At 40.8% G+C, this 14,792-nt stretch overlaps 1 protein-coding gene across 8 annotated transcripts in view; it reads right to left on the bottom strand.

The window, feature by feature from the left end:
* The window catches only part of RRAGB (Ras related GTP binding B), a 44,478-nt gene that overhangs the window by 7,480 nt on the left and 22,206 nt on the right, over positions 1–14,792 (bottom strand). For all 8 annotated transcript variants that reach the window (XM_010331891.3, XM_003943998.4, XM_010331888.3 and 5 more), the window contains 2 exons: positions 3,318–3,413; positions 1,011–1,133 (listed from right to left, as the gene is read on the bottom strand). In XM_010331891.3, coding sequence (XP_010330193.1) covers positions 1,011–1,133; positions 3,318–3,413 — 219 coding nt within the window. The remainder of the gene's footprint in view (positions 1–1,010; positions 1,134–3,317; positions 3,414–14,792) is intronic.

Raw genomic sequence — 14,792 nt, 5'->3', positions numbered from 1 at the left:
ATACTCTATTTAGGACTCCTTGCCCCATCTGTACCAGCTAGCAAGAAGGATGTTTCCCAAATACTTCTGGGGTTACAAATAGTATTTCCACAAAGGAAGACGGGAAAATTGTACTTTGGATTCTCTGCCCTGTTGTTATAGTAGCAAAAGGAATCAATATTTAATAGTTTACCAACTAAATGCCAAGGCTTGCTAGGTGCTCAATGTTCCTGTGGCCCATTTTAATCTGCACAATAAACCTATGATACAGATATTTGTAGAAGGAAAACAAGCCCCAAGAGATTAAGAATTGTTTCTAAAATCACCAAGCATTGGCAAGGCTCAGAAAAAAATTATTCACTGGGAACTGCTCTCAGAGTTATATTTAACCAAGGCTAATTGGCAATTACTTATGGAGTGTGTTGTGAAATCTCAAATTAGTTTCTAGTATTGCTATTTTTAAAGTGTATTCACAAATACAATACCAGTTTTTGCATCCCCCTTTCAGTGCTATACAAACAGTAGGCTCCAATATAGTTGCTAAGTTCAATTTACAAGAAAAATTAAAACACCAACATGCCCCTTTCCCTCTCTAATTCTTCATGTGAACTCCTATGTCACTGAGATGACCATAACATCTCTTCTGTATTAAAAGTTTTCGATCAGTCTTTTAGAGAAAAGGATAGGATGTGAGTTTTCTCAAAAGGAAAATATCCCACATTTCATAATAAAAGTCCACAGGAAATAGGAATCCATTAACACAAATGAACAGTTATTAGCACAAATAATGTGAGCTCTCTAGTAAGACATACCTGCAAAAATCTAAGGTTCACTAACTTCTAAAGAGCTACACACCAAAGAGCTTCTTTCAGGTCACTTGCTGACAATACTATTTTATAAATAAGGCTGTACATGCTGAAGTTGACAAGAGGAGAAAAGGTTCTTCCTGAAAGTAGTGGTATGCTGCTCTCTGTTGCTGAAAACAAAGAAGGTACAGTGTGAAGTTCATCTGCAACGGAGAAAGTTCTTACCAGAAAAGTGGCTCTCTCAAACAGAAGTACTTCATCTGCTTCGATAATTTCAGCAAAATTCCTTAGGTTCATTTCTAGCTGCTGAACATTGGGAATCAGCTGATAAACTATGCTGGACCAAGCCTAACAGAACAGAAACACAGTGTGCTATTATTAACAGCTAGCCAGTCCCAGACCTTTGAAATGAGTAAGTACACTATAACATGTGGACAGCAAAATATGATGATAATCCAGTCCCAAACAAATACTGACATTAAATATGATATAACACAAATGAAATGAGAAAATGAAGCTAGCATCTGATTTTTACTCTTGAGTTGAAATTTTTTTAAGTTCAAACACTTTTGAAAAATGCTGGAGAAACTTCTTTCCACTGATAATTGGAAGCAAACAAATATTTAATGCTATCATGTTGCCTTAGGAACAAAGTTGAAAAATATGATCTACTGTGCTTAGAAGCTTCTAATCTAATCATTAAACAAATATTTAAGTCCAACAGTGTAGATTTCTCTAAAGATCAGAACCTAATGATGCTATATTTAACATACACCCAAGAATCAATTTTATGAAATAGCAGAGCCACATACACAAATGGCCTCTCCCCTCAATGGAATAATATACCATTAAAAGAGAAACTAGTGGCATTATCATTCCCAAAGGTCTGTTGTTATCTGCATAAATTATTGATCAATTGAATTCAAAATGGTCTGTGTGTTTGCCTAAAACTGACTTCATCCAGGAGTATGACTAATGTAAGCAGTTGAAATTAACTACACTCTCCTTCTATTCTTGTAGGCTCTTTGATTTGTATTTTCATTATAATACATCCTTCACTCTCACTCCAATTTGTCTGGTAAGGTGTACTTTGTTCTTCTCTCCCCTACGAGAGGGCAGGAACCTGGTCTTAGTCATTTGTGTATCCAACAGCATCAAGCAGGTATGTAATGAGTGCTTGTTGAATAAAACTTAAGATAAAAATTTAAGTCAGCTCTATGCAACATGGATGTAAGAGATAGAAGTGCCATGTCTCTGTTCCAATTAATTTTATTACTTAGGCATGAGGGTTCAGGTTCCAAGTTCCCAGGTCGGTGTTAATGTCACTGCTGAATTTACCTTGGAGAAGGCACCAAAGCTAACCACAGCAGAGACATTGTCACTCACAGCAGTGTTGTGATTAGCCAATTGTCTTTGGTCGTGTTATGTATTGCCATCCTTCACACCGCAGTTGGTTCTTATCAGTGCGTCATGTCCATCCTTATTCACGGTTACCTGTTCTATGGGAATAAGGCTTTGAGAGAAATTCGGCCCATATTAATCTAGAACAGTATTTCCTAGACAGGTATCTCAAAATGATCTGTTATTAGAGTGAGGCTGGGTCAACATAATATTGGGGAAAATGAATTAGTTAAAAAAAAAAGCAAAGCTATTTAAAAGTCCAATGGTTTTTCTCCTTGGCATGTCAGGTTTCTGTGCTTTTGGTTGTAGATACTTGTCAGATGCCGTTGACACTGAATCTTTAGCTACCAGTGACAGAGAAGGGTGCTTTCCTACCCAGAGTCAGACTTGTCAATGGATACCAGAAGCAGTCTGAAGGAAAGGGTTAGCTATAGGAGGATCCAAAAGGAGCTAGTCCTTCAAATAACTACATCAGTAGGAGAAAGGGAGGAATCAGGATAAGGAGCATATGTGCCCAATAAGGTAATTTCAGCATCATCCATAACAAAACTATTGTTGTTACCTCTATAATTAGTGTAAGCAGGGTGGTATCCATTCCAGCAATGGGAACGGTACTTCTGGTTGAAAGAATGCTCATCTCCAATTTGGCATGAATGTTGAAGCTATTATATCATATGCTAGGCATAACATGTCTGATTCTAAGACTCCTTCTCCAGTCTCTTCCCTAAATATTTTCATTTTATTGCCATCCAAACTTAGGCAGACTAGTTTATATCGTGTAGTGTACCTGAATATTAGATACAACTCCAATCAGCATTGAGACCACAATAGGTCAAAATGGATGATGGCCAGTAAGTGAAACCTCTGCATATCACAAAGACCAGTATCAAATTAATCATGACCAAACTGGCTAATTCAGTGTGATTTGGTAACTATGTCGACCCAATCTAGTATCAAAACCCAAATCTCTTAAAGTTTGATATTCTTCAAACAATTTGTTGCAGATTATTTCTCTTTAGTACAACAAATCTAGGTGGCTATGAAATAGTTTAAAATCTTTTAGTTTTGTTAATATTCTTCTAGTTTTTTTTCATGCTTTTAAAATGAGGGAACTCAGGGAGACATACACACCTTATACAGAGTTTCATCCCAGATAGATGTTCGGAAACAAGAACATTCCAATGGGCGAGACAAACGCCTCAAATCTTCTTCTCGCTCTTTAAAAATCTAAATTAAAAAGCCCAACATACTGATCAACATATAATAGCACTCATCTTTCAATCTAGTAGTTATTTTATCATATTTTAACCAGTTTTTATTCCTTTCTAAGAGGAATTTTAAGTATGTCTATTTCACAAACTAGGATGGCAGAAATTGTTTCAGGTCAGATCTGAAAGTGCAATAGCTAGAATTCTTCAGTCCTATCCTGCTTATGCTGAATACTCACTATGAGCACTATGTTTATAAATAAAGCTTATCATACAGAGGAGTCTTATTAAAATACATCAAACATTCCAAGTCACCAAATCTGGGTCATTTTAAGACAGTTAAAACCATATCAAGAATTTATAAATGGAAATATTTTAACCTTTGTATATATATATATTTCTCTCTCAGACACATATATACATATGGAAAAATATCTATATAAACATATACACAGATATTTTGCCAGGAGTCAGTGGGTTGGTGTTAAATATGTACATATACACTGTGATGATTAATTTTACGTGTCAAGTTAGCAAGGCCATGGTACCCAGACATTTGGTTAAACACCAATCCGTATGTTGTTGCAAAGGCATTTTTTAGTTAAGATGAACATTTAAATCAGTAGACTCTGTAGACTCTGAGTAAAGTAGTTTATTCTCTATAATGTGGGTGGGCCTCATCCAATCAGTTCAAGGCCTTAAGAGAAAAAGCCTGACATTTCCCCAAGAAAAAAGAATCCTGATTCAATGCTTTCTCACTTGAACCACAAAATTAGCTCTGCATTAACTCTTCCATGGGTCTCCAGTCTGTCGGCCTGCCCTGCAAATTTTGGACTTGCTAGTCTCTACAATTAGTTGAGAAAATTCCTTAAAATCAATCTCAATCTTTCTCAATCTCTCTCTCCCCCCAACCCCTGCCACACACACACACACACACATATGTATGTATATGTATATTCACATATTCTATTAATTCTGTTATTCTGGAGAATCCTAACACAGACCTTAGTAATGACAGTGATTCTAGAGAAGAATCTTAAGGATGGTTTCTAAATTCGTTCTGGGGTTAGTTCTCTAATCTGATTAGATTTAAAGGCCCTAATGACTCTTTCCAGTAGAAAAAAAGAGTACTGATAATCCATATGTGACATGGCGGCAGAGCACAAAATACCACCACTGGATATTCCTAATAAAATACTTTTGAGAGGCAAGGTTCCAGGTGACCACAAATATAATTTTGAACATTTTTGTCAAAATAACAAATATGAGACTGGCTGGCTGATGCTAATTGTGCTGAATAAAGTAGAGAAGGGATGAGGTAAGAGATTTGAATTATCAGAATAAGTACTTTATGAATGACCATAAAGTTTCTGTGACTGCCCTGAGAAAAAACTCCTATTGATACAGTTGCAGAGTTTAGACTGATGAAAACCAAATTCAGAATCTCCTTTAAGTGGATGAATTACAATGCAAACTGAATTCACAACCTTACAGGTTGTTTGCTAATAATGTGAGGGCACTGACCAGGAAGAAATAGGATTCTAAAACTTGGAATGGAGGTTGTTTGGGAAGATCCTGATGAAGCTGGCAAAATTGAACCCTTAAATTCTGAGTCTTCTTTGTCAGTAGAAGAAGCCACTCCATCCATATCTGAGATTAACTCTATTTGGCCTGAGACATCCCTGAGGTATCTGCCACACAAGACAAGCCTGATTCACCCCCATAATTCCTCTTTGCTTCCAGACCTATAATTAATTCAAGTCTCAGCAGACTCCTAAAGGTGAGGTGTGAAGTGTCACCCATAAGGAATTATGCTCTACTCCACAGTACTACATTATTTCTCCAATTTACACAGACAAAAACCAAGGAAATATTTATAGGAATAGATATTAAATGTATGGGATGGTGGTGAAAAAATATAAAGTTGGATTAGGCTGAATTGACTGATATTAGCTCATTAAGCGGCAGTTCCATACTTCCACACTTAATGTTGCAGCCCATGGGGTAAGAAAGAGCTTTAACAGTTTGTTTGAACATCTGGATGAAACATGGACTAAAAGGTGGCCTAAACGACATGAAGTTGAAATGCCAGAACTGCCTCGGTATACTCTAGAAGAAGAGATCCATAGAAGAAGAGGCTTTAGGGACATTGGAATGTTCAAGTATCAAGAGGTTTATTTAAGGCCTACTCACCAAACCTGAGAGGTTCTAGAAGACACACCTTTCTTTCATCATGACTGTGAAAAATAAATTTGTGACGGCAGCCCCAGCTTCTTTCCTCAATTATGTGACCATTTTTCTCTATAGGCTAGAACTTATAGAGGGAACTGCTGGCACTGAATTGGGAAACCTAAATGCGATGGAAGTAGTTGGATCCTAGAATGGCAGGAACCAAGTGGGAGCACTTAATCACCAAAGACAAGGTGGGCATAGTACTATAACTGAAGCAGTGTCAAAGCATTAATCAGAACAGTCTGACTTGTAGAGACCTATGGTGTTGGACAGTTATCATGATGTTCTTAGAAGTGAAAAGGACGGGAAGTCTACTAAAGTTTTACTTGATTTGTATATGTGGAAGAATTCTAGGTCAAGCAATAATAAATTTAATTTGAATTATTAAACTGGAGAGTCACGGCTTCTCAATCAATACCCAGATTTGTACCAGTTTATAAACTCAGACCCCTTGAATGAAGGGGAGCCTAGGTCTCCTTGAGGAAGGACACTGCCAAGTATTTATATCAGGCATCCCCAAACTTTTTACACAGGGGGCCAGTTCACTGTTCCTCAGACCGTTGGAGGGCCGCCACATACTGTGCTCCTCTCACTGACCACCAATGAAAGAGGTGCCCCTTCCTGAAGTGCAGCGGGGGGCCGGATAAATGGCCTCAGGGGGCCGCATGTGGTCCGCAGGCCGTAGTTTGGGGACACCTGATTTATATGGTTAATCTTCCTCCCGGCCTCCTTCAAATGGACCCATGTGGCCTTTTACCAGGGTGACTGTGCATTAGAGAAAAGGAAATAATCTACTATTGGGCATTGGCTCTGAATTGACCCTAATTCCAGGGATACCTAAAATGTAACTGTGGTCCACCAGTCAAAGTAGGGCCTTATAAAGATTAAGTAATCAATGGAGTTCTAGCTCAGATCTGTCTCATGTAGGTCCAGTGGGTCCTTGCAACCTTCTTGTGGGTTATTTTCCCTGTTCCATAGTACATAATTGAAACAAACATATGCAACAACTGTCAGAATCCCTCATTGGTTCCTTGACCTGTGGAGTGAAGGTTATTGTGGTGGAAGAGCCAGGCAGAACCCATTAGAATGACTTCTACCTAGGAAAATGGTAATCAAAAGCAATACTGCATATTTCTGGAGAGATTGCAGAGGTTAGGGCCACCATCAAAGACTTGAAAGATGCAGAGTTGGTGATTCCCACCCTATCCTCCTTCAACTCTCCTATTAAGCCTCTGTAGAAGACAGATGACTCCTGGACAGTGGATTATCACAAACTTAACTAATGATGACTGCAATTATAGCTGCTGTGCCAAATGTGGTTTCATTGCTTGGACAAATTAACACATCCCCTGGTACCTGTATGTGCAGCTAGTTTTCTAACAAATGCTCTTTTCTTCACACCTGTCTTTATTAAGGCCCACCATAAGTACACTCTAAGTTGTTTACTTTCAGCAGGCAAGTCCAGCAATACCACTGTCCTGCTGCAGAGGTATATCAGCTCTCTAGTCCTATGTCATAATTTGTTGCACCAGAACCTTGACCACCTTTCTCTTTTACAAGATATTAGGCTAGTCCATTACACTGATGACATTATGCTGACTGGACCTAATGAGCGAGAAGCAGCAACTACATTAGACTTACTGGTAATATAGCTGCATGTCAGAGGATGGGAAATCTGACAGAAATTCAGGGGCATTTTACCTCAGTGGAATTTCTAGGAGTGCAGTGATATGGAGACATATCCCTTGTAAAGTGAAGGATAAGTTGTTGCATCTGGCTTCTCCTACAACCCAGAAAGAGGCACAACATCTAGTAAGCCTCTTTGGATTTTGGAGGCAACACAGTCTTCATTTGGCTGTGTTACTCCGGCCCATTTACCAAGTGACCCAAAAACCTGACAGTTTTCAGTGGGTCCCAGAACAGAAAGTGGCTCTACACAACAAATTCAGGCTGCTATTCAAGCTGCTTACCACTTAGGTCATATGATCCAGCACATCCAATGGTGCTTGAAGTGTCAATGGCAGGTAGCGACACCATTTGGAGTCACTGGCAAGCACCGATAGGTGAACTGCAGCACATCCCTTCAGGACATTGAAACAAAGCCTAGCTGTTGTTCACAGATAACTATACCCCTTTTGGGAAATAGTTCTTGGTTTGCTATTAAGTCTTAGTATAGACTGAATACTTAATCAGGGGCCACTAAGTTACCATGAGACCTGAGCTACTCATCATGAACTGGGTGTTATTTGACCTACCAAACTATAAAATTGTGCATACACAGTAGGACTCCATCACCAAATTAAAGTGGTATATATGAGATCAGGCTCAAGTAGGCCTTGGATGAACACTTAAGGAACATTGCCACAGTCCCCATTCCTGCTATACTACCCTCTCTCTCTTTTTTTTTACTCACTCTGTTGCTCAAGCTGGAGTGCAGCGGCATAGTCTCTGCTCACTGCAACCTCTGCCTCCAAGGTTCAAGTGATTCTTGTGCCTCAGCCTCCTGAGTTGCTGGGACTATAGGCACATGGAGCACACCACCAAGCCCAGATAATTTTTGTATTTTTAGTAGAGGTGGGATTTTGCCATGTTGCCCAGCCTGGTCTTGAATTTCTGACCTCAAGTGATCTGCCCACCTCAGCCTCCCAAAGTGCTGGGATTATAGGCATGAGCCACCATGCCTGACCTATACTACCCTCTCTTTTCCAGCCTGCAACTATGGTCTTATGGGGAGTTCCCCACAATCAGCTGACAGAGAAAGAAGAGAACTCAAGACTGGTTTACAGATAGTTCTGCATGATACACAGGCACCATCTGGAAGTGGGCAACTGCAATACCACAGCCCCTGTATGAGACAGTCCCGACACAAAGTAGTAAAGGGAAATCCTCCCAATGGGCAAAACTTTGACCATCTGGTTGTTCATTTTGCTACAAAGAAGAAATGGCTAGATGTACAATTAGGTACTAATGCACAAGCTATGGTTACTGGTTTGCTGGGTTGTTAGGAACTTGGAAGGAAGATGATTGGAAAATTGGTGACAAAAAGGTCTATGGAAGAGGTACATAAACAGATCTCTCTAAATCGGAGAAAAATGTGAAGATATTTGTGTCTCATATGAGTGGCACCAAAGAATGACTTCAGCAGAAGATGATTTTAATAACCAAGTAGTTAGGATGACCTGTTCAGCCTCCTTCTCCAGCCATGCAGAGAACTGCCCAATAAGCTCATGAATAAAGTGGCCATGGTGGCAGGGTTGTTATGTATGGGCTCAGCACCATGGACTTCCACTCACCAAGGCTGACCTGACTGCAGCTACTACTGAGTGTTCAATCTGTTAGCAATAGAGACCAACACTGAGTCCCTAATATGGCACTATCCCCCAAGGTGATCAGCTAAGTACCTGGTGGCAGGTTGATTACACTGGTCTACTTCCATCATGGAAGGGACACAATTACTGAATTACACATTCTGGATATGGATTTGCCTTCCCTGCATGCATTTCTCCTGCCAAAACTCCCATACACGGATTTACAGAATGTCTCATCTACCATCATAGTATTATACACAGCATTGCTTCTGATCAAGGAGCTCACTTCACAGTGAATAGTGAGGCAATGGGCTCATCCTCATGAAATTCACTGGTCTTACCATGTTCCTCACCATCCTAAAGCAGCTGGCTTGACAGAATGGCAGAATGGCCTTTTGTTTTGTTTTAATTACAAATGCATTGCACTATGTTGCCTAGGCTGGATTCTAGCGAGGCTAGGCGGTCCTCTCACCTCACTTTCCCAAGTAGATAGAACTACAAGGATGAGCCATCATACCTGGTCAGAATGGCCTTTTGAAGACTCAGTTACAGTGCCAACTATGCTGCAATACTTGGCAGAGCTAGGGCAAGGTTCTCTAGGAGGCTGTATGTACTCTGAATCAGCATCCAGTAAATGATGCTTTTTCTTTCACAGTGAGGATTCATGGAGTGGAAAATGAAGTGCTACCACTCACTCCAGTGACGCACTAGCAAAGTTTTTGTTTCTTGCCCCCGTGACCTTATGCTCTGCTGGCCTAAAAGTTTCAGTTCCAAAGGCACAAATCTGTCTACCAGGAAACACAGTGATTCCACTGACCTGGAAGTGATTCCACTGAATTGGAAGTTATGACTGCCAGCCGCCACTTTGGGTCCCTCAAGCCTCTGAATCAACAGGCAAAGAAGGAAGTTACCATGCTGACTGGAGTAACTGATCCTGACTACCAAGGGAAACTGGATTGCTCCTCCACAATAGAGGTAAGGAAGAAGAGTATTTTTGGAATATAGGAGAGCTCCCAGGATGTTTCTTAGTAAATACCATGCTCTGTGATTAAACTCAATGGCAAACGACAATGCCCAGTTCAGGAAAATCTACTAATTGTTTTGGGTCACCCCACTGGAGAATACAACAAACTGAGGTACCTGCTGTGGGCAAAGGTAATCTGGAACTGAATAAGGCAGTTATAAATGCCAGCTAAAAATCACATGACCAGTTGTACAAATGAGAATTCCAATTGTCATGAGTATTTCATCTTGATTTTGTTATGAATATGTGTGTCTGTGTGTGTATAAAGTAAATGTCTATTTTTCCCTCCTAATCCCTTATCATGAACATATGATATATCATAATATTTAAGTATTAACTTTACATGTAATATAAAAGAGAAGAGTAAACATTAACCAATAACTTTACATTGTCTTCTGGGAAAATGATTAGTGGATTTTTGGTTGTATACAGGATTACTGTATCATGTTAAGTGGAAGTATGACCTTGTTATTGTTCTTATTTGGAGATTAAGTATGGTTTCAGTAGATGTATATGAGTGCCAGGTTGACAAGGGGTGGACTATAATGGTTAATTCTATGTGTTAACTTAGCTAAACCATAGTATCCAGATATTAGGTCAAATAGCAGTCTAGGTATCACTGTGAAGGTATTTTTCAGTTGAGATTAACACTCAAATCAAAAGATTTTGAGTAAAGAGGATTACCCTCCATAACGTAAGTGGGCCTTATTTAATCAGTGGAAGACCTTAAAATAAATACCTCTTTCTCTCTGTGTGTGTATCTCTTCCTGTCTTTCCTGCCTTCCTATGCATGGGTGCACACACACATAATTACTTCTGTTTCCCTGGGGAACCCTAAATTACACACATAGAAGAAAATAACTAGGTTGGTGCAAAAGTAATTGTTGTTTTTGTACTGTTGAAATTTGCCATTTGATGTTGGAATACATTATTAAGTAAATGTGGTTATGTTATACATCATTTTAATGTCCATTTCTCGCTTTATGGTTTTTTTTTTTTTTTTGCTAATGACTTATTCCTTGCTGTTTTATGTTTTATTTTATATTTATTTTAGACTATGGAAATAATGTTAGACAAAAAGGAAATTCGAGCAATTTTCTTATTTGAGTTCAAAATGGGTCGTAAAGCAGCAGAGACAACTCAGAACATCAACAATGTATCTGGCTCAGAAACTGCTAATGAACGAATGGTGCAGTGGTGGTTCAAGATGTTTTGCAAAGGAGACAAGAGCCTTGAAGATGAGGAGCATAGTGGCTGGCCATCAGAAGCTGACAACGATAACTGAGAGCAATCATCAAAGCTGATCCTCTTACAACTACATGAGAAGTAGTTGCCAAAGAAATCAATGTCAACTGTTCTATGGTTGTTCAGCATTTGAAGCAAATTGGAAAGGTGAAAAAGCTCAGTAGGTTTGCTCATGAGCTGAGCAAAAAAAAAAAAAAAAAAAAAAATCGTTTTGAAGTGTTGTCTTCTCTTATTCTATGCAACAACAACAAATGATTTCTCAATTGGATTCGGATGTGCATGGAATAGCAGATTTTATACAACTGGCGACAATCGGCTCAGTGGTTAGACTGAGAAGAAGCCCCAAAGCACTTCCCAAAGCCAAACTTGCACCAAAAAAGTCATGGTCACTGTTTGGTGGTCTGCTGCCAGTCTGATCCACTACAGCTTTCCAAATCCTGGTAGAATCATTACGTATGATAAATATGCTCAGCAAATCAATGAGATGCACCAAAAACTGCAATGCCTACGGCCGGCAATGGTTACAGAAAGGGCTCAATTCTCCATGACAACACCTGACTGCACACTGCACAATCAACACTTCAAAAGTACAATGAATTGGGCTATGAAGTTTTGCCTCATCCACCATATTCACCTTACCTCTTGCCAACCGACTACCACTTCTTCAAGTGTCTTGACAACTTTTTGCAGGGAAAACACTTCCATAGCCAGCAGGATGCAGAAAATGCTTTCCAAGAGTCTGCAAATCCCAAAGCATGGCTTTTTGTGCTACAGGAATAAACAAACTTGTTTCTTCTTGGCAAAAATATGTTGATTGTAATGGTTCCTATTTTGATTAATAAAGATGTGTTTGAGACTAGTTATAATGATTTAAAATTCATGGTCCAAAATTGCAATTATTTTTGCACCAACCGTAAGCTGAAATGGATATTTAAGAAAGAACCCTAACCATTTTTACCTTAAAACTTCTAAGTCTATATTTTTAATAAAATAAAGAATATACTTTTCTTAATTAAGCTTAAAGTATCTTGAAGAACATTAATCTATCTTTGGGAATCTTTATATACACATTTAGAAAATAAGATGATTAATCAACATTACAAGCGATTTATTTTTTCCAAGATGGTAGACTGGAGGCATTGTTAGCGGGCCTCAGCTGCTTGGAAAGAGCAGGGTGTAGAGATCCACAGTGTAAATTTTTATCCAAGAAGGAACACAGGAACTCAAAAGAAAAACTGAAAGAAACTTTAGACACTTTGAAAGAAGTGGTGGGCAGCAACCTACACCATGAGCCAGACAGACCACTGTGAGTCTCCAGAGCATGAAAGCAGGAGAGAATGTCTCCTTGATACACATTCCCATGGAGAAGCTGAGCGAGCCAGGCCAAAGGAGAATGCCTTAACCCTACCCAGCACTGGAGTTGATTTAGTGACAGTGGGGAGTATATAAAAAAGAGCGGTATTGAGAAGTACTTTGCATGTACCCTGAAACCCCACTGGGGACAGAAGGAAACCATTCCTGATAGAGGAACCTCACAGCTAACTTAGGCAGTGGTCATAGGTTGGGAGAAGCTCCCAACTGAGATTTGCACTCTAATCTCTCGAGGGGATACATTACCTTGGCCAGAACTGAGGGGTGAGTGGGAAGTATGCTCTTGCCACAGGAACAGGAGCCAAGTGCCCCAGCTTCATGAATACACAGGAGAAGTGAGGCCTGAAAGGCATGGTTTCTGTCTCAGGCAGCAGGAAGACTTGTGGCCTGGGGCAGTTTTGCATTCTGAACAGACTGCGTGGGACCCAGCTAGCTGTTGCCCGCAGAAGACGGTGGGTGTGAGACCTACCTTGCCAAGAGTGTGGCAGTTGGATGGGTCTCACTGACACCTACTGCTCCTCCCAGTGTGGATTCTTTTGTGCAGCAGAGTCAGCTGTGCTTCTCCCTGGAACATTACCCTAGTGGCCAGTGAACTGCCCTCCAAGCCCCATTGGGACCACTACTTGTACCTACACATGGGGAGCCAGAGTGCAAATCTGTTTGACCCAGCCCCAACCTGGTTTTGCCCCTCCACCTGCCTTGGTAGCATAACACAACAGGCAGGGACTTTGGGCCCTGCCCATTGCCTGAGACACAAGTACTACCCCTGGGTATCATAAGCCACACACAAATCCCACAGCCACCATCACAATTGGCTCTCTTGCAAACGCCACCTCCTGGCTAGAGGCCAACTGGTACAGCCCATTACGACATCTGTTAACACAATAACACACCACTCAAGAAAGAGAAACGTTCTGCATAACCTCAGCTAACATCATTTACCCACACCATCCCAGCTAATAAGGAGGCCTTGAGCCTATCCATGTGCCGAGTACATTACTACTATAGCTGGGATTTGAGAAAGCCATCACATTAAGGCTATTTTTGACCAGGGAAACCTTTCAGAATCTATGTCATTCCCCTGCTACCTTTATCATAGATTGTGCTTACACCTACTGCTGAGAGACGAGAGGGCAGGGCAGCTTGGTCCATATTCACCTAACATTGTCCCCCTCTGAAGCTCAAGAGCAGAGCCTAAGCCACTACACATCCTGCAGACCTGTCCACAACCTGAGGCACCAGAGAGCTTCTTAAGTTGGCTGATAAGAAGTATCAGTGACCAATTCTCAGAAGGAAGAACCAAATTTACAGGAAGTAATCATAACACAAATGGAATGTTAAGCAGAGAGTGCTGAAGCCTATCAGCGAGTTCAGTCAAAGAATCTGTGACACACCAAAAAAGGAAAAAGAAAGTAATAAGAAGCGGGTCGAGATCAAACCCTGAGAGACTTAGTAATCTGTGGAAAGGGTAGGTGGAAGTGCTCTCAGCCTCTCTGGCCTTTGCAGCAGACTGCTGGTATCCAAGCTCAAAAAGGGCTTCTTTGCACTCATGAACACAAGTACCAGAATGGACTGTGATTTAGGAACTCCTCAAGGGCATTATCTTGCTCACACAAGGTCCCTTCCCTTTCCCCATGGACCTGAGCTATAGCAGTGGGTGCTATGCTGGATGTGCACCCATTGTGAGACTTCATTTTGGTCAGGGACCTTTAATCCTTGCGTCTTCACATCACTGGATGCCTTGCAGATATTCCCCTAGCAACAGCCTAGAGTGTTGAAACCCTACAGGGTGACTAGACCAGATGAGCAACAGGATTCACAGTAGTCTGGCCCTCAGGGACTGCCACACCTAAGGGAACGGGGAGTGCACCACATCAAGGGAGCACCCTGTGGGACAAAAGAAACCAGGCTGCAGGTCTTGAGTCCCAGAACTTTCTACTTGTGGGAAATTTCCTTTAGCAGAGTCACAGGTACAAGGCCATCCTCAGTGGGAAAAGACTACAGTTCTACCCCAGCAGTCAGGCAGCTCCAGTGCTCGTAAAGGGACCTAGAGAAGGAAACTTCTCGCCCTTGCCCACCACTACAGATAGAGCTGGGGCTTCTCTTCCAGGAACTTAGCATGGGTGTGCCTGTAGACAGTTTTTCTGGAGCACTTCAGGATGACTACATCTCCACAAGAGCAGTGCCCTCTGGGTTCAGGCTTGCACAAGAAGTCACA

This window comes from Saimiri boliviensis, chromosome X (genome assembly GCF_048565385.1).
Source record: "Saimiri boliviensis isolate mSaiBol1 chromosome X, mSaiBol1.pri, whole genome shotgun sequence".
NCBI lineage: Eukaryota > Metazoa > Chordata > Mammalia > Primates > Cebidae > Saimiri > Saimiri boliviensis.
The sequence above is the reverse complement of the archived record's forward strand: the minus strand, read 5'-3'. Positions and strand labels throughout refer to the sequence as shown.